Source organism: Lissotriton helveticus, chromosome 7, assembly GCF_964261635.1.
Source record: "Lissotriton helveticus chromosome 7, aLisHel1.1, whole genome shotgun sequence".
NCBI lineage: Eukaryota > Metazoa > Chordata > Amphibia > Caudata > Salamandridae > Lissotriton > Lissotriton helveticus.
In genome coordinates, this window is record NC_136068.1 from 1,016,576,493 (window position 1) to 1,016,596,149 (window position 19,657).

At 44.8% G+C, this 19,657-nt stretch overlaps 1 protein-coding gene across 1 annotated transcript in view; it reads right to left on the reverse strand.

Annotated features, from left to right (window-relative positions):
* The window catches only part of ADAM19 (ADAM metallopeptidase domain 19), a 353,591-nt gene that overhangs the window by 100,278 nt on the left and 233,656 nt on the right, over positions 1-19,657 (reverse strand). Inside the window, exons 11-13 of the mRNA XM_078653717.1 lie at positions 16,504-16,643; positions 13,642-13,819; positions 13,298-13,387 (exon numbers count right to left, since the gene is read on the reverse strand). Coding sequence (XP_078509843.1) covers positions 13,298-13,387; positions 13,642-13,819; positions 16,504-16,643 — 408 coding nt within the window. The remainder of the gene's footprint in view (positions 1-13,297; positions 13,388-13,641; positions 13,820-16,503; positions 16,644-19,657) is intronic.

Genomic DNA, 19,657 nt, shown 5'->3' on the forward strand with positions numbered 1-19,657 from the left:
TACCACCTGACCTACAGAAAACAGTGGTTTCTGCATTAGTTCTCTCAAGGCTGGACTACTGCAATAGCCTTCTGATCCTAATTAACAAAGCCCTCCTTGTCTAAATGCAGGTCTTACAGAATTCAGCCACCGTTTGTTTTTTAAACTAGCAAAATATGCTTCTGCAAAGGCGGACCTTAATTCTCTTCACTGGCTCCCGATGGAAAAAAGGATGACGTTTAAGGCACTCTGCATTGCCTTTAGGGCTCTGTACAACCAGGGCTCTGCATGTCTGATTGACCACTTCTGCTGGTACACACCTTTCAGAATGTCGCGGTCCTCTTCACATCTACTGGTGGAAGTTCTACCAGACTGTGGAATCAATTGACACTCTCACTGAAAAACTCACTAGACCTGATATCTATCAGGAAGGGTCTGAAGACTTGACTTTTTAAGGCCTAGTCACGGCGATTTGCTTCTTTTTCTTTCCCTTTTTCAGTCTTCATTCCTCATGGCTGGCAGGAGGTTGCATGTTAAGCGCTAGACACCTATGGGTATTAGTTGTGCTATATAAATATATAAAATAACAAAATACATATAAACATGCGCCATGTGGTGTTGAAAGTGTCTCCCCGACAGATAAGTGTATGGGAAAGTCTCTCCATCCCTAGGACCACCCACAAGCGGTGCAACCAGTTCAGATGTGTCGGTATAGAGGTGGATCCCCAGAGGGAGAGAATAGTCTGATGTGCAGCCCCCAGTGCTATGCCTATTTGACGAACTCTGCGGGATGTTAGGTGGTAGGTTAGGGGATTGGGGAGGCTGTCGTATAGATAGGCTTTGCCTTCACACTGTGTTAAGTTAGCATGAGCTTATTAGAAGTTTAAACGCCATTTTACCTTTCTGCTGCTTTCTGCACACGGCACATATTGTTATTAGAGCTTTGAGACTAGTAGAATATTTTGCTTCACACGAGAATAATATGTTTTCCTATTGTATCAGCTTTGCTTGGTAAGCTATGTCTGAACAGTGAGTGCCGAGGCCTTCAAGGTTATTTCAACACAGTGGTTGTTGTGAGGTCTGATCTGCGCACGTTCTAGACATAACACATATGCAGCTTTAGGCGCTTTTAATAATGCACTGCGCAGAGCATGCACACACACTTGATGAATATTCGCATGCAGAGAGCTGGTGGAAGATGATGGGATCCCTTTCCACCAAGATCAGAGGTATGGGGCCGCCCTTCTAAAACCCAAAGAGACCTTCTTTAGATATATTATATATATATAATATAATATACTAGCAAGGGAGGGTAAGACTTAGGTGCCATTTAGCCTTCTTCCCTTTCGCATTTTAACATGCTTTCTCCCTTTGTATTTTAAGGACTAGTAACTATGCTGATAACCTTGTTGCTTATAATATGTTTGCTTGTATTAGCTAAGATACTGCGCTTGAGAACACGGCATTAGAAATAAAAATTTCAAACTTGCACGTGTCTTCATTTACTCCTCGTTTTGGATTGGTATGTTAGTATAACGAAAGAGTGTTCATGTGTTCCACGTTACCTGAGGTGTTCTAAGTCCATGTTCTGGGTTGTCTAATCATTGGGGGTATGAGACACTGATTGCTAGTCTGGTAGGGGATTTTGGATACTGGGGTGAGTTTTGGTACACCCTAATTCACTGAGGTTCTAGGTCTCTATGCACAGTTCTGTGTAGGAGCAGAATCCCTGCGACATGGCACCCAATCGTTGGTGGTCTTATTACATGACACTTGAGTAGTGCTTCTGTCAATCCTTAACCCCCTTCACTATTATTTCCAGAAGACAGTGGTGTTGGACAAACCTACCCATCGTTACATAGGTCTTTTCAAGCTTGAATCTTTTCAAATGGCTTCCTTTTGAATTACTACCCATTTGTGCTAGGTAGTTTTTTGTTGTACCTCTTTCTTACTGTGTCACTATGGCTGACATTGACATACCCCAGCATAGTCGAATTGCGGTTCGCAATCATTTGCAGGCTTATAACGTCGGGTTAGAGGGCATGGCAGTTATTATGGTGGTAAGTGCGGAAGTAGCTAACCCATACGAAATTTTCTATTCGTGGGTGACCTCCCCGGCTGTGAACGCAAACACTAATGTGTTCAACACTTATACTGCTACTGCCGTGCCTCAGGAATATGTTCCATATAGAACACAGGAGGTTCCAATTAATGCTTGGCAGCATCGTGTTTGGTTTAGTGGCGCTATACCCCACTCTTTGTTAATCTCACGATTAGGTCCTTTGTCCATTCCAAGCGCTACCTGGCCTGATTTGGCTGGATTTACACCGCATCCTCGACATGGAGCGGTTCCCGTTGCAGACTTGCGGCCGCTACATGCAGTTGCGACTAGTGTAATTCGGTCGTTAGTGTAGTGCAATACATTACCCGCAATCTCCCAGGCGGGCCCCAGGTGCTGCGGCGCTTCCAGCAGGACCGGGAGGTGTGAAGCTTAGTCCTGTTATGGTTAATGCAGTGATGGGCAAGCGCCCCCAGGATAAGGATGATATGCCTTTCTGGCTTGCCGAGAAATTTGACCAACTGGAAGCAGTATTTCCTAATACGACTCCTGTTGAAAAAGACAGGATTCTGACAATTAGTTTGCTGAAAGACTTGATACCAGAGGCAGGTGACTGTGAGTCTTGGAGTAAGATTTTTGCGGCGGTGTACACGAGGTGCTTTGGCACTCCGTCAATGACCGTCCTTCCCTCGGTCATTAAGCGTGTTCAAGATGAGCACGGATCTGAGGCAGCGGTTGAATTGGGTATGCGGCTCTGCGGCAGTTTTGACGTAGTTTCCGATCTCGTACTTGCAAATGTCAAGGGAGATGCGGTAAGCTTTCAGGTGTCTAATGCTTTGCAGGCGGTTCCCGATGCTGATAAACCCCGTCAGTTACCGAGGATTATTACGGCGGCTTATAAAACCGTGGGCCGTAACAGTTTGGGTGTGAAGCCTTTTTCTACAAAAGAGAAAAAACAACCCCATGGGCAGAAGTCGGAAACTGACGACCAGCCCAAGGCTAAGAAGCAAAATTGGCCGAAAAAACAAAAACAGGGTAAACAACAACAACAGAAACAGGGGTCACGTCCTGCATCTCCAGTGCCTGCACCTACAGAACGTGTTTATGACTTGCGCGATCGCGCGACGTGAAAATCTCCTGATCGTTTTCAAGTTTCTGAACAACGCTCTGCTCGTTCTTTTCAGGACTCCTCGTCCTCATCAACCAGCAGGGACGCGACCAGCCCCACCCCAGTTTCAGAAAAAGAAAGTTGCCGCTTTAACAGCGAGATATGCCACAGATAGTGAGAACGCAGCATCAGAATCTGACCTGGGCTCTGACCTTGCTGGACAGCGCAGCGGAGATTACCATAGTGCGAGAGGCCCTGCGTCCACTACTGAAGGTGACAGCGACTGACCAGTATGTTGTTGTGGAGACAGCTGATACCAGAGTAGCTCCCCCTGATAGACTTTATAACATAGTCCTTTTAATTGAAGGTGACAAACAACGTACCATGAAAGGGGTATTTTGGGAAAATCTTATGACTACCCATGATATTTTGTTAGTGGAGGCTGACTGGCCCCCACCTTTTGTTCTTGCAGTTCCGAGAGGGGAGGAGGTGATCCTCCCTAGTTTCACGCACACTGTTTAAAAGGAGCATGCGCTGAATTTTGCAGAAGAGTGGGCTAAAGCCCTTGCACCTGCTCTCTACCGTACACACTGTGGTTGGGATAGATTTTCCCCACACCACGAGATTCCCTTACGGTCTATTCCACAGCCTCAACCTCAATATTCCATCCGACGCGAAGCTAAGGCTTCCGTTGCGGAAATCCTTGAACAATTGGAATATCAAGGTGTGATTGAAACTTGTGTGTCATCAATGAATAACCATCTTTTTACTGTGACCAAGCCAGACGGCTTGTTCCGTTTGGTATTGGATTACCGGCATTTGAACTCGCATTGTCGTACCTGTGCAGTACAGAATACCCACGGCTCTGCTTTAGTGGATGGTCTTGTGCGTAAACGGTTTAAAACCACACTTGACATTTCCAATGTTTTTTTTGCCCACAATTTAGATGGTCTTAGTTCCCAATGGACCAGTTTTACAAGTGGCGGCAAATAACGCCAATACAAACGTTTGCCAAAGGGCTATAAAAATAGTCCAGGCGCGTTTGCTGCCCGCATTGTCTCTCTCTTAGAGAGTGGACACGGATGCGTGTTTGTATGTGGATGACATCTATCTCACAGACGACGAGCTTTGGGCGCATCTGTGTCGCGTTGACCGCATAATTTGTAACTTTGCGGACTTTGGTTACAAATTCAACTTTGCAAAGTCTCGCATTGCAGAGTACACAGTGTTGTTCCTGGGCTGTGACCTCAACAATGTTATGTTAGTATAACGAAAGAGTGTTCATGTGTTCCCAGTGTGTGGAGCAATTCTTTCATCTGTTTCCCTGCCTGCATGACAGCGGGCAGGGAAACAGATGAAAACTCAGCTTTCAGCAAGCAGGAGCAGTTTGATAGCTTCCGCTTGCTGGGAGACGAGTTAGTGTTGGCTCTTGCTTGGCGGGAGCTGTCACAGCTCCACCATGCAAAAGAAAACTGCTGTCTTCCGAGGGTGGGCACCTCAGGAGATAGAAGGAGCCAGCCCTGTGGGACAGTGGTCTCCAGGGCCATTAGTGGCTCCAGGATGGTGGCCGTGCAGTACCCCTACTTTCATTTTCAATGGCCTACCCCACTTCTATGTCTAGCGTGTCCTAGTATTTGCTTCTCAAAATCTGGTCACTATTGCTGTTGTTCACCTGAAAGACAGCTGATACATCTTGATCTATATTAAGACAATACCACTGTGCCATAGGATAGCATCCAAGCTTGTATGTCAAATCCCACTTTCAGACCATACTTTCCAAAAGCAAAAGGGTGAGCTTTTTTCCTAAAGCCAAGCAAAAAATTAGCATTCCACAATATGGCGGAGGGTTGACTCCTCCCTTCCTGTATACTACCTACGGATTCTTCTACCCCATTCCATACCATCCCAGGCACTGGTGATATCCAGACACAGCAAAATTCCTACACAAAAAATGGTATGCATGTACCTTAGTTTGGGATTTAAACCTGTCATTGAGTATTTATGTATCATAATTGCGTCAATGCAACATGCATACATATTCTAGGGGTGTCAGTTCTGTGACAAGGTTCTACATAAGATCATATGTACTATGTTTTTATATTAGAACCTGGTTAGTTTATGTTTGCAACATTTTTCCCTCGGTCCTACAATTTCCAAAATCAAGTGAAGCTTTTGAATTGGACTACCTTTTGTGTGAACCACTGAGGGAATTTGTTCAGTTTAATTCAAGACAACAAAATATCACCTTATGGACATTTTGCTCTGTCCAACTCGTTTACATACCCAGCAGGGGCACACCTCCAGACCCAAGTGAGTGCCCTAACTCTGCTGCTTCAAGGGTAAGGGGCTCCGAAGGCCAAGCGACTTCCTCCAAACCAGAGCTTCAATAGCATCCAGATCGGAGATGTTGCACCCAGCAATACCTTGTCCAAATTACCCATCCTGAATGTGAAACTGGCATATCCCCGAGTACATAATGAACATTGTCTAAACGTCCCGTCACAATACAGGCGGATCTCTTTTTTGCAAAAAAACATAGGAAACCAAATTAATGCACCCAGATTAACCACGGAAATCCCTGCAATCAATGTTCAACATCCTGAGTTATGTTAGCTAGTTCAGGCAGCCACTAAACTTCAATAAATCGCCCCATGCAAGGGAACGGCAGAGATTTGTTTCCACTGGGAACAGCTGGGAAACGTTTTGATGCTACAACTTAGCCAGAAAGACTTTTTAAGTACGACCTCTCTTCCTGTCCAACCCCACAATTAGAAGAAGGAGCCTCTTGGGCCTTGATCACTGTGAGGACAAACATCTGCTTTGTGTAATAGCGGGACACCTGGCTTAATATTTGTTTTTGTGTGTTTGGATTGTGGTATTACTGAGGCTTGCTGAACATGAGCACTGCATTTATTAACGGCTACCCCCAGACCGCTCACATTAGCCCTTTTCCCATGGGACTGGCTAACTACATTTTGGCATGTCAGGCATCTTACAATGAGCAGTAACAAAATAACCCTAACAATTGCATGGAAAGTTAGCGGCACATGGGAAGTAGCCTGGTTACTAGGAGCAGCGTTTTGTCACTGTAAAAAAGGGCACGTTGAAGCATGGGACATTTGGGGAGACTGGAGAATTGCTTTCGACCAAAGAAAGGTATATGTTTGATTCCCTCCCTTTAAATACCCCTTCCCGGTCATTGTTCTACAAACCACTTGAGAATCTGACAGGACAGAGGAACTCTACTGCAAGAACTGGTTCAAGATTGTAACCAATCAATCTCCTGAATGACTCCGAGGGGCAAACGAGTCTGCAGCTGCTGGAAGTACTGTGATCTGCTTGGAGTGCCTTCTGCTTGGACTATACCTACAAGGTAATTCCCACGGATGACAGAAAGATCCTAGGAGAAAAGCCCTGCAGCTCTTCCTCAAAAAGACTTTGTCTGTGAGCCGGTATCATGTATCTAAACAGGTTCTGTTCCTAACCTGTCACCAGACGTTCTACCTTGGCGTAGATTTGACCCTCCCGATCCCCGACTCCATCATAGCTCACTTTGTACCGCAACCATATTGAACATAGGCTTGAGGATGATTCAAGGTACCTTTTGTTGCCACTTGATTGTCCTGCTGTGAGTACTTGGCTAGAACCACCCTTAATCTCCTTGGGGATGCTTTTTACTTCGTGATCTTAACTAAACATTTCTCTTCTCTCAGTAAACTTGGGTTCCATTTTCAAGTTCTTTATACATTTTGGCTACACTATGGTGTCAATTGTGACACATGCTGTTTCTCCTAAAGGGTAGCCTTGATGCTCAAGCTGTGATACCGAAGTAGTACCAAATAGACTTTTGGAGAAACATGTTTATCTCGCCATTTTTTTTAAAGGATCCCTCTTGGCCCCATGTACCATTTTCCTTTGTGCAACCACAATTTAGGGCTGAACCAGCCATACAGTAGGACTGCTGGTGGATAGTAGGATGCCTTGAAAACTGGACTGGTTGAGCGATTCTGCCTATGTGTCCCCAAAAACAGTTTAGGAAGCATCACACAAGTGCCTCACTGGCACCCACATGATTTGCTGTTTTTGAGGGATAATGCTCTCCTCAGAACAGCTTCTAAAACATATGTGTCTGTTACTAGCCCAGCACCTTAGATACAACATCAAACATGTCCACCCAAAGTCCTGGAATACCCTTCAACCTCATATTGTGTGCAATAAATCACTCCCATCCCTGGAGTCCCCCTGCTTTCCGTGACCCATCTCAGAGAAGTCATTTATTTTTCTGAGCATTTTCCTACTATATGTTCGGTGTAGGTAAACATACAGATTTAGTAAAAATCTAGCAGAAGTAGTCACTTACCAGGGTCCCATTTTCCCTTTTGAATTTCTCCTCCATAACTCTCCCAGATATACTTCCCATTGCTTTCTAAATTTTCCAAAGACGTCTGTAGATTTGACCTTAAAATTCTGAAGGTTAGATTTAAATGCACATGTTCAGAACATGAAACACCAGCTGTGAATGTGTACTGTACCGAGATAGCTGACTAATTACAGTGTGACCTGAAAAAATGTGAACAATCGAATAGAAGACACCATTCACCATTAAATTACATGAAGTTAAATGCTGTCGATGTGAATACCCCTCTCCCCTTACATTATATCATTGCAGATTGCAACGAAAGGGCTAACAATATACAAGAGAATTTAGCTTTGTAAAAATTTGGAATACATTTTAAGACCAGGCCTTCACAAAAACTAGTTTGCACAGGATATTTGTCGTCAACATTTGCTTTATGTAAACGAAAATACTCTGATAAAATATTTTAAAGAAATACCACAGTAAGGGAAAATGTTATCCTTGCAAAACAATATTCCAATCATATCCTTGATTGTAATTCCTCTAAGAATGGACAAGTCTCCTAAGAAAGTAGAGACCCTTTAAGTTGAGGAAGCAAAAGAAGACTATGTTCTAAGGGCTCATTTAGGATCGATAACCAAGCAATCACCAGTGTTTGGCTGACCTTAGTTCAGGTGATAAGCTCACTAGTGATCCTTTGCCACCCAAATCGATGAGGAACGTAAATAGCGTTGCTCCTTTATTTGCTGCAATCATCAACGCTTCCTTTGAAGATGTCTTGGTGCCAGAGGAACTAAAACTCTCCTGGGCTGATAGGATACCAAAATCGATATTAAAAACACTCTGGATGCTAAAATTATTTCCTGGCCAAAAGATTAGGAAAAGTGACAAGAGTTCAAATGTGGGATTCTTGGAAAAAGCATATTCAGGGTGATTGACAGTCAGGCATCCAGGTAGAAGCATCGAAATAGCTCATTCTGATATGAGAATAACTCTTCAATGGGGCAGACAAGGGAAGTGCAGCACTGTTTGTGATGTTTAGCCTGTCTGATACGACTGACCATGAGCTTATAACGTAGCAAAAGAAACCCTGTTGGGAACCTTGGAAAATACCATATAATGGCTTCAGTCATTACTGTCTCATAGTCAGATATGTATTGTCACTAATGAAATTAAAGAGAGGAAATGATTTACCAAACTTCACGCAACGCCTTGAGGAAATCTGAAAATAGAGTAGCACTAGATTTACCAAGTGTCACAAGAAGATGATGTAATTTGTCACACGTGCACTAACAATGGCTTATTTGCCTGGCACTAAACATGATTTAGCCATTGAGCCACAGTGCAAAGACAAGAAAGTTGTGTCTTCCGTGAGTTTTGTAGTCGAGACACATCTTCCAGTACAAACCGATACACGCAGTCACCCAAGAGTAAATTGTGTAGTATGTGTAATTTTGTGAACATTACATGTATTACGTATGGAATTATAACAAGACATAGCTTATGCCGATTTGAGCCACTAGGATTCTATACAAACCCAGAGCAACTTCCTTTGCATAATTCTAGTTGATTTAGCATTGCCTGGAAATCAAGGGACATTTGTGTTGTTTCCATTTCACATAGTTTGTAAGGGATTTTTTACTTTGTAACTCTTAGAACTCCTTTCAGAGGGGCATGGGGCATGCAAGGGATGCTTGGCCCAACCGTGGTGGTCCTAGGGACCGACTATGCTGGGCCAAGTACCCCTTTCTACACTTGATTCTCAGTGGTAGCTGTCGATGAGCAGTCAAAGGTTCCCTCAGGGGGGGAAGTGTAGATACAGGTAATTGAACATTGCTCATAACTCAAAGTACCAACAGTACAAACAATAAATCAATGTCCAGTCCAATAGTTACTTTTATAAGAAGAATAAGTATTTTATTTCTAACTCTAAACATTCAAAGGAATAATGACATTCATTAGCAAAAAACACAATCCTCTTGAGGTCCAGGCTCTAGTAGTAGGCAAATCCATGCCCACCCTCTTTCTTATAACGCTTTCGGGGTTATTCTCCATTCACTGGTGGCCACATCCAGGGAATGCTTACTAGAAGAGCCATACTCAAAAGTTCCCATTTGACTCCTTAGATATTAGTCAAAAGTGTCTACAGTGCCATAGTACCATTACCAGTGAGTCCCCTGTCGCCCCAAAGGCCCAGCTCCAGTCTTACCTGCTACGGCGGTATGGAAGCATTCAGCGATGCAGCGAGTGCCCACTCCACGGGTGCTCACAAGTCCGGATCCTGTTCAGTGAAGTCTGGCTGCCCGCAGTACACATGGCAGCACACGGCAGGTGCAGGCTTTCTCCCTCAAGCCAGCTGCTGGTTGGTTACAGCAATCAGAGCTGCCCCTGTTAGTCAAATAGAGGTAAGACACTCTTCCCCTCTTCTGGCTCCTGAATAAAGCACTGCGAGGGTGCGGTACCTCTAGCAGTATCCTTGTGACCCTTAGAAAATCCATCAGGTGCAGGTCTCAGTGTGCGGGCTTGATCCGCCGGTCACAACTGCACTTCTTCTGTTCGGGCACTGACCCGATTTCTTGGCCATAGTGGTACCAGCAGCTCCTCCTGGCATACGGGGTTGCCACAGTACTTGCAGTCTTGCACAGACACTTCCAATGCAAACACCCTCACCATAGTAGCCCCTCCTGGCGTACAGGGTTGCTGATAAAAAAGGGGGAACAAGCCTCAAAGCTCCTGACCCAATACATTCAATGGTAACCCGTTTTGGCATATGGGGTCACTTGACCGAGGCAGTGCGGGTCATGGCACTTCTTACATGGCAGACCTCTACTCGCAAATGGCGCCCATTCCTGCATATTGGCAATGACCCGATCAGTGCACAGACGTTCTCCTCACACCCCGCTCAGGGAGTCCTCTGGGTAGGGCTCCCCACTGGACCTCACTCCCTCCAATGCTCTTCTCTTCCTCACAGGACAAACTGCTTTTGGCAAGTAGGCAGGCACTGATGCTCCGGGCTCCAGGGCAAGTGATCTTGGTTTTCCCTGGGTGATGCCCCCTAACCCGGCAGGGAGACTAGCAGGCCTTGGCCCCTAGCACTGCTCAGAGGTAGAAGTCTTTGAGATTTTTCTCTACTCACACAGCCCGTCGGGCTGCGTTGCAGATGACCAATTTGGGAGTCTCAACCTCCCCCTCTTATAGTCCATTTCCAGACACCAAATGTGATTTAGGGCATGAGACGTTGAAGATTTATGTTGGGGTTCTGCTTCTTTTAAATGTACAGTTTTCTTTTTCTTCTTTCCTATTGAAAGGATGTCTGTCACACTAGGTAAACTCAGAAGCAGAATGACCCACAACACAGTTCCTGTGGGGGTTCACACCAGGATGTCACCACCAAAGGGTTAATCCTGGGCTCCCAGCCCTACTCTTTATGATTCCCTTATTAGCCCCATCTCCTTCTTGAGATGTGCCCAGGCCCCTTCCTAATGATCAGTGGCATAACAGAACTTGAGTGCCCCCATGCAAAGGACTTTTAGGGGGTCCCCCATGCAGTTAAGAGCTCTTAGTCCTGCCCGTGCACAGTGCCGAAGTGGGGCCCCTGGAGCTCGCCCCCCCTGCACCACAGGGGCTATTGTTATGCCACTGCTTGTGATCTATCACTGAATCATCAAAGAGCAATCTTTTGAAGTGTAAAGGGGAGTTTATTCCTCCAGTGTGTGCCCCACCCAGCTCACAGGAATGCAGCAATACACAAATCTGTGTGGGGTATTCCTCTGTTCCTCATGTTTTCAACAGATAGGCCTGGGGTTCTTAAAATGGAACCCAGGGTCCTGCATATAATGTACCATTGCAGTCACACTTGCACTCAGTGTACATTCCAGCACACTTGCTCTCCAGTACTGTCACCTCCATGCATTGTGCCACTACTGAGACAGATCCAATCAGCACACAAATTCTATTTGTGGGCACTGTTCAGTACTGTAGGCGCTCTGTATTGTACCAGGGTGTGCTATTTGCAAACACACCACTGCCAGGACACACACACTCACCATGTGAGCGCTGCACAACACTTCATCTACATATATTGTACTTCACACACGCACACATATACTAAGCACATCCTTTCATTGTGCATGCACTGCACAGCACTACATCTCTCACTCAATGTATTCCTCGCATGCATACATGCACTCAGTACATGCACTAACCACACATATACTGCACAGTACTGCTCGTTCCCTGTACTGTACCCTTTCCTGGCACACGCACATCCAGCACAATGTCATTACTCCTGCACTGCATAGCACCCCACAGCCATCTTATGTGGGCCAAGGGTGAGTTAAGCACACAGCAGCAGAACTTTTAAAAAGGTGAGTGATCCTGTAAGACTCACTCCAGTGTCACAGGGTAAAAAGGACCTGTTCAGTCCTATTGATCACTACACAGTATGCTGCCACCATAGAGCGTGTTCTGCTTAACTCCTTGTGAAGGCACTCGCAATAAAGGGTTCTTACTTAATTGATTTTCCAAATTTAAGAGCTGCATTTTATCCACTCTATGGATAACAAATAACTACTTCTATAGTCATAGAGTAAGCACCTGGGTTGGGGCATATTGTCAATAGGGTGACGAGAGACCTGAGGGGGGGAGGGGTGAAAGAGAAGGCTGAAGTAAAAGCTAAAATGAGAGGCAGCAAGGATGACAAAGTATCTGTTCACTACTACTGATCGCTGCACAGTATGCTGCCACCACAGCGCTCGTACTGCTCAACTCCTGGTGACGGCTGCAGCCTTCCACCACTATTACTGTAGTACTTTAGCGTCCCTCCTGGTCAAACAATACCACAATACATGAGACAGGCCTATGTCAGTGCACACACTCATGATTCGTGTTTACCCATGACAAAATAATCAGCATTAGGGATCCAGACAACAGTGCAATTGGGCACTCAGGACAGGGGTACATGTAATTTGCCATGCAGAGAACTTTTCCATTCCAACAGAGACGCAATGCTGTGTCAGTACTACACTCATATCAACTGTCACAGTAAAAAACCTGTCTGAAAAAGTTGTTAATCTTTGTTGTTTGAATTGGGTCCAGTCTAAAGTTTTATTACTGTTAGATTGTGATTGGGGTGGTTCACAGAGCCCATCCCATCACCACATGTGTTTAACCTGCAATTAGAACTCTGATATGATTTGTTAACACAGAGAACTGTTGCCACACATTACATCCCGGATAGATGCTAATTGGTTGCACTAATTAGCAATAGAACAACGATTATTCTGCAAGGTACACAAAAATGAAATTTTACATTCAAGTCCAGAATGTAGAAGTTCCACGTAGAGGACAAGATAATGGTTACACTCGCAAACGTCAAAGCTTTAGGGGTCTTTACATCCTGTGCTATCTGTTATGATAAAGAAACAACTGAGCCACATTGGCAAGAGCCATTATTGGCCTCCCTTCAGTGGGGCACGAGGGGAGGACAAGCAGAGCGTGGTGGACAGACAGCTGTCGCAAGAGAATGATAGGGTGACAAAAGGAACTAGAGTTAAAGGAAAATAAGGTCACAGATGGGAATGGGACACTAGGAGGTTACAGTGAGAACTGGGACCAGGAGGAGCTAAGAGATACAGAGGTTGATATGAAGTTGGGATGATAGGAAGCTGCATGGAAGCTGGGAGGAAGACATCAGTATATGTAAGTGTTATCAGGGTGCCCCAAGTGCCATGGGATCTGTGATGACAATGAAAGATGATCAAAGGGGGGTTGTGGCGTGACTGAGCTCTCTTACCCGGCACTGCTGGCAGCAGATCCCATGAGCACACTCCGCCCCATGAATCAATGTGCAGTTACTGGCATGACAGCAGGGGTTCGTGCATTCCTGAGAAACAGACAAAGGCATTTAGTGACAATTTGTTACAAGTGCTGAAATTATTCTGCCCAAAGAGCAGTAGAATAAACTAAGCACATTATATTGTGCACACCCAGAATATATAGCACTGGTTCAGTTTGCAGGAAACAAAATAAGGCAATGTTTGCATACGAGGTACCAGAGACAAGTGAAGGAATGAGTGTCCACAAACTAAGACATGCTGGAGATGGGGAAGTACGTATTTGAAAGGGAAAGGTTGTTACCTCCTCCTCACCACAGTCGCACTCCTCGCCATCTTCCAGGTACCCGTTGCCGCAGCGGGAGCCGCCATACATGGTGCTTGTGTCAGGCCTGTTGGACAGGCACATCCCACCACCCGTCAGCAAGTAGCGATCCAACTGCTTTCGGTTGCACTTGTTGAACACTCTCGGGAACGGGTGCCTGTGAGGAGAGGGTGGCAGGGGTCTCAGAGGTCTGAAGTGCAGATTTGGTGCTCATAGTTGAACTCTACTTGACATGCAGGCCGGTTAAGGGATGGCAGAAGGCTACTCCCATGACACCTGAGCCCTTTCATTGTGTAGATCAGTGGTTCTTAACCTGTGGTCCAGGGACGAGAGGGGGTCTGTAAAGCCAACCCAGGGGGTCCACGACTGCTTACAAAAAAATTAAATATTAATAACAGATTAATAAAGTATGTATAAAAAACAGAGTAAAATGGAAAACGGAAAATTTTAAGATGTTCTGTAAATGTGAAGGACTTTGAAATTGGAAGCTAAAAATTAATTTAGTATACACAGATGTTTTGTGGGAGCAGTGCAAGTCCATCCAACAGAATGTAGTATGGACTATGAGTGGCCTCAATTGAATTTAGAAAAGCTCCAACCTTCTCATTAAAAATTACATTTCGATTTTTTTAATAATTTGACAATTAAATTAAATATTTCATCATTTGTGTACCTATTTGAAGAATGCTTGTTTCTGTATTTTATATATTGTTTTGCTGTTCAAATAATTGAAAATGCTTAGAGCAGGGTCCTAGGCTTCCAGTAATGAATCAGTGGCGGTACTGGGATTGCAAAAATGATTCAATAGGGGTCCTCCGATTCCAGTAATGATTAAATGAAGGTCCACAGAAGTCAAATGGGTAAAAACTACTGGTGTAACTAATGTGGGTTATCACAGACAGGAAGTAAACCATGCGGCAAATGGGCGTTCCAGGGCAGAGATGACTGTGAAAGTTTCAGCACAGTCACAAACTTGAAAGCCTATGAGTATTCATAAACAATTTTTCCAAGCCACCACCCTCCACCCCCGGAAATGCTATGCGATTTTACTGCTTTCAAGGGCAAAAGTAAATCGCTTTCCAGCGTGAGAATGGTCAACGAAGACCCCCCGAAAAATTGACTGGAGTGTATTGGAAGACTCTGTTTCTACACCAATTTTATTTTTCCGATGGAGAAAAAAAATACATAAATGAAAGTGCCAGTGCAGAAATAAGATGGACTGTACGCATGAAGAATTGCACCCTGTGTAAAACTGTGTAAGCAGACGTATCGCTGCGTACCGACTATTCTACATTCTCAAACGTGTTCCAGGAGTATGCATCTCTCCATAGCCCCTATCTCACATGTATTTTATTTGTTTTATAGCATCTCTCATACCAGTGTAGGGAGTCGGAGCACTTTAAATCACACACACATACAGAGACAGTGAATCATGCATGTTTATATCAGTGTAGAGAGAATGCACATCACTCAAAGAGGACTACAAGGTCAAGGATTCACATGCCATCCAAACCCATACTGGTAGGTACTTTTTAAGTATGCTTGGACTGGAGAAGAACAAACCCAGGATTCAGAACATAACACAGTGGTTAGGGTTGTCTATAATAAAGAGATTTTCTTTCTACTTAAACCTTTTTTAGCAACATCAGGAAAATTAAAAACTAGGAAAAAACCTATCTTTCTAACATGTACCATGCTGCTTGCATGTAACTATTTGATCGCAGTTCATAGCTCACTGTGCTAGATTATGATTGCAATTTATGAATTTCACAGTAAAAAAAAATTCTCTATGACAGAAGCAGTAACACACCGAGCTGTTCACATAAAATATTGTTCTTCATTATGCATGGCACATGTCCTTTGCAGCAGGCATATTAACACTGTGCTACCTTAGATGAGTCACAACTGTCACTAGGCATAACTCCCATCTCTCTCTAGCAGGTACATTAATCACCAGAGTTACCTTGACACTTTCATTGTTGCCAGAAAACTGCTGAATATACAGGGAACTTTTGAGTGCTTTTAAAACATCAGCATTTGCAGTGCTTTTAAAAATTGCCCCCACCCTCCCAGCCTCCGGGGAAAATGATTGATGCCTAGTACGGCCAAACCAGCCTTAATTACATCCAGGGTTGCAGAGCACGTGCCACAGGACTCAAAATCCAGAAAGCACCATGCTCAGGGTATTCATTTCAGACGCTGGTGATTGCTAGGACTACATTCAAATCCATCCTTTTTACCCAATTATGCCATTCAGACAGAGATCAGCCATAAGCAAATCAGTTTTGACCCTACTCAAATAAGAACAGTCCAGCAGGAACTGCCAGGACAGATTCCCTCCAGAGAGCACACAAGTAATCCCAGTCTGGGTTCTACCTAGAATCATAGGTGTGAATGCCATCAACTTATCACCTTTTGTGTGGTTGATGTAATGCCCTAAGTGGCCAACGTTATGGTTTGAGGTGGGCCCGTTGCTCGCTGTGCCACAAGATCAAAGCTATATCTCACTGAAAAGGCCAAACAAGACTGAAATTGGCCTGGGGTTACTTTAGTTCCCTTATGGAGGGGGCCTCACCTGGATGTTGTAGATGGACGTTTCCTATCAGGAGCAGGGTCAGCACTGATTTACAAAAGGTGGGTCCTGTATATAGTGAAAAATTATGGCTTGAAATATGTCCTACTTATTTTAACTATTTGATAGTTGTGGCCAGCTGGAAAACACGGCATTCACTTGGTGGCAACACAAAGTCTAGCACAGGCTGTAACACAAGGCTTAATCAAGAGGGAAGTGAGACAATGGGCAATAAGACATTTCTCTTGAAAGTACACACAAGGTCTCACCCAGTAGCGGCGGCCATTATACACCCGCCTTCAGCTGCATTCGCCGTGCAGCAACCAGAGGAGTCGTGGCTCATTCCAAAATTGTGTCCCATTTCGTGGGCCATGGTGGAGGCAATACCAATGCTGTTATCAGAGTGATCCTGAGGAGAGAGTGAATATTGGGGTATTGAGATGACAGCAGGGCAAGTAGCAAACAAGAGGGAGCAGCACAGTCAGAGTTCACGAACCAGTGCCGCCTCAACTCATCTGAGGTCCTCCCTGTGTGATAATTTCACTCAATGGTCAATTAGGAACACAATACAATATTCAATATTTCAGTGATTAAAATGTAAAGACAGATGTGCTCTTAGCATGGCCAGAGAAAGGGTACTCTCAGTGCTCTGGGTGCAAACACAATGTGCAAACAAGAAATGTACTCATTTACCACAAGTGGGTACATTTGCAGTATGTGTGGAGGGTGTGCACCCATTGAGCAAGAAGGGTGTCCGCACTATGTGAATACATGGGATGCACTCACAAAGTGTGAGGAAGGATGTACTCACAGTGTGTGAGGAGAGAACGCACTCACTATGTCCTGAGAGGATTGGTGGAATGGGAATGTGTCTGGTATACCTATGTAAACTCCCCTAACCTATGTTCTTTCGATTCAGACACGGCACAAGGCCCCATATCCTCTCTGTGAAACTTTCACCCCCACCCCAGTGAAATGTTTACCCCTAGTGAACTGCTCGCCTTAATGTGAGCGACTATTCACTCTGAAGCCCTCATCTCAATCTGGCATCATACTTCATGTAGGCAGATTATTGTCATAGAGATGCAGCATGGTATAAGCAGGTCATACCAGCCTAAGAGGCATTAAACCTGGTACAGGAATGAAAGAATTCTTATAAGGGAGAGATTTCAGTCTAGAGAGGGAAATAATAGTCATGTGTGGAATGGAAACATTCTAGGTAGGGGAGCCATGTGTTAAAAGTGTGGAAGAGAAGGTAACCATGTTTGAGGGATGGCAGCCTGGAGTTGGAGGGATGGTATACATGTGGGAAGGAGGGGGAGCAGTGTGGGGAAGAAGCCTACAATAGGGGACTGGCAGTATAGTGTTAGAGTGATGTGAGTACTGTGTAAGAAGAGACACACGAGTAGTGGAGGTGACAGCTGTGTTTTGGAGTCGTGAAAGTCATGTTTGGGTGAGGTGGCATGCTGACATGTGCGGAGAAGCAGCAGCTATGCGGAAGGAGTGGCAGTCACATGTGGTTGGGGTGTCACCTGCACTCCTTGGTTCCTGAAGTGATTGAAAAGGAACCTTTTTATCATTCACATATCTATGGTATCAGGCTTGCGACAAAGCAATGTAACCAGGAGCAGCCATTGCAGGTAAGAGCGGTGGTGCCGGGTTGGGGAGGGATTCTACTGACGACCCAGAGGGAAAATTAAAAAATTAATGTTCCCTCGCTGTCGTCCGTTAAAATCCCCCCCGACCCGGCCCCACCGCCCCACCGCTCTTACCTGCAAGGGCCGCGGCTGAATGTAACAGAAGTCAACTACAGTATGCCAGCGGTTAGGCATTAGAGAACGAGACTGTAATGTCTCTAGGCTGGGTGTGTATGACCTGATTGTTTTCTCTGTAGATATAGATAACGTGAAAGCAACAGTATCTTTTTTGACCGAATAGAAAAATACACTGATGTTATCAAATGAACTAACATGTTTAAAAAAAAAGCGTTTCTTCAGGTCTAACAACGCGGAATTCAAAGAAATTTGTTTTTGCAGTTCCTTGGGCAAATACAACCACCCACAACTCTTACAACTTCTATGACGTCAACACATGGGGAAGATCACAGGCAAAGCTGAAACCAGAGACATTAAGGTGGTGACGAAGAGATGTACAATGAAGATTAGTCAATCACACTCATAAGTGATCAAAACTTTAGCAGATATCTCTTCCTCAACACAGTTCTTTTTAAAGGAGGATACACCAGAACAGAATTCAGTGACTTCAACCTCAATTCACCTAGAAGCACAAGCTCCTACCACACCATCCAGTGAACAACATCAATCCCATCCCACCACAGAGCAAATTATAGATCCAGGAAGCTGAATAACACCTGCCAAACATGAACAACTGGCTAGCCAGGCATAACCCAGAGACATGGTGTGACTCGACTAAATCACACGAATAGCCCTAGAAACTTCCCTGTAATCTGTGAAAACACAGTGGAAACGTGGAGCAAATATGATAGAGAAAGGGGTGTTGTCTGACCCATGCCGCTACATCTCGTTTGTCTGTACCAACGAGCAAAATAAAATGGCTAGCAACCTAACTAAAAAAAGAAGCACATGACCAACAATGAGCAGAGCCTAGAAGTAGAACCTGTAGTCTAACTGAAGAGATGATCAGCCAGACCAGCTAACCCAAATAACAGTCAGCCGCAGCCTGTGCAGGTAAGAGAGGTGAGGCAGTGGGGCCGGGTGAGGGGGTATTTTGACGAACCGTGAAGAGGGGAAATTAAATAAATAATTATTTTCCCCTCATCTTCGTCCGTCGAAACCCCACCTCACCTGGCCTCACCGCTCTTACCTGCACGGGCTGCAGCGATAAGAGTACTAGTGTTAGTCTGATGGTTCCAAGCAACAATCGCATATTACAACAAGTAGAAGAATCAGAGTATACATAGAGCAATGTTATACAGGATACAAGACCTATAACATTCACAAATGAACCAATCAACACAGCATTCGATCTGGCCTACTACAACAGGTTAGGAATACTAGCATAGATGGCCCAAATGGGCCACAGTCTGCCTCGCACCTCCGGGGGTAGGGGTAAAAAGAAATATTGCTAGACTGTGGGGAGTCGCTGAGGTCCCAATAGTTGAGGGCTGGGAAAACTATCTGGACTGGTGTCAAAGGGCGAAACAAGCGGTGTACCAAAGTAGAGGATGCCCACGAAAATGGGAAAAGACCTGGGCAGCTTGGATGGCCTACAGGGGAGATTTTTCAAGTGCTTGAGTGACGCCTTTCAGTAGGATGCTAGTGATCTCAGATTATCCATGGTCACTTTGGTAAAAGTTAAGATTTGGGGAACTGCATTGTGAATGATGATCTAATTTGTATGTGCTGCTCTACTGCTGTGTATATTGTACAATTACCATGGAAG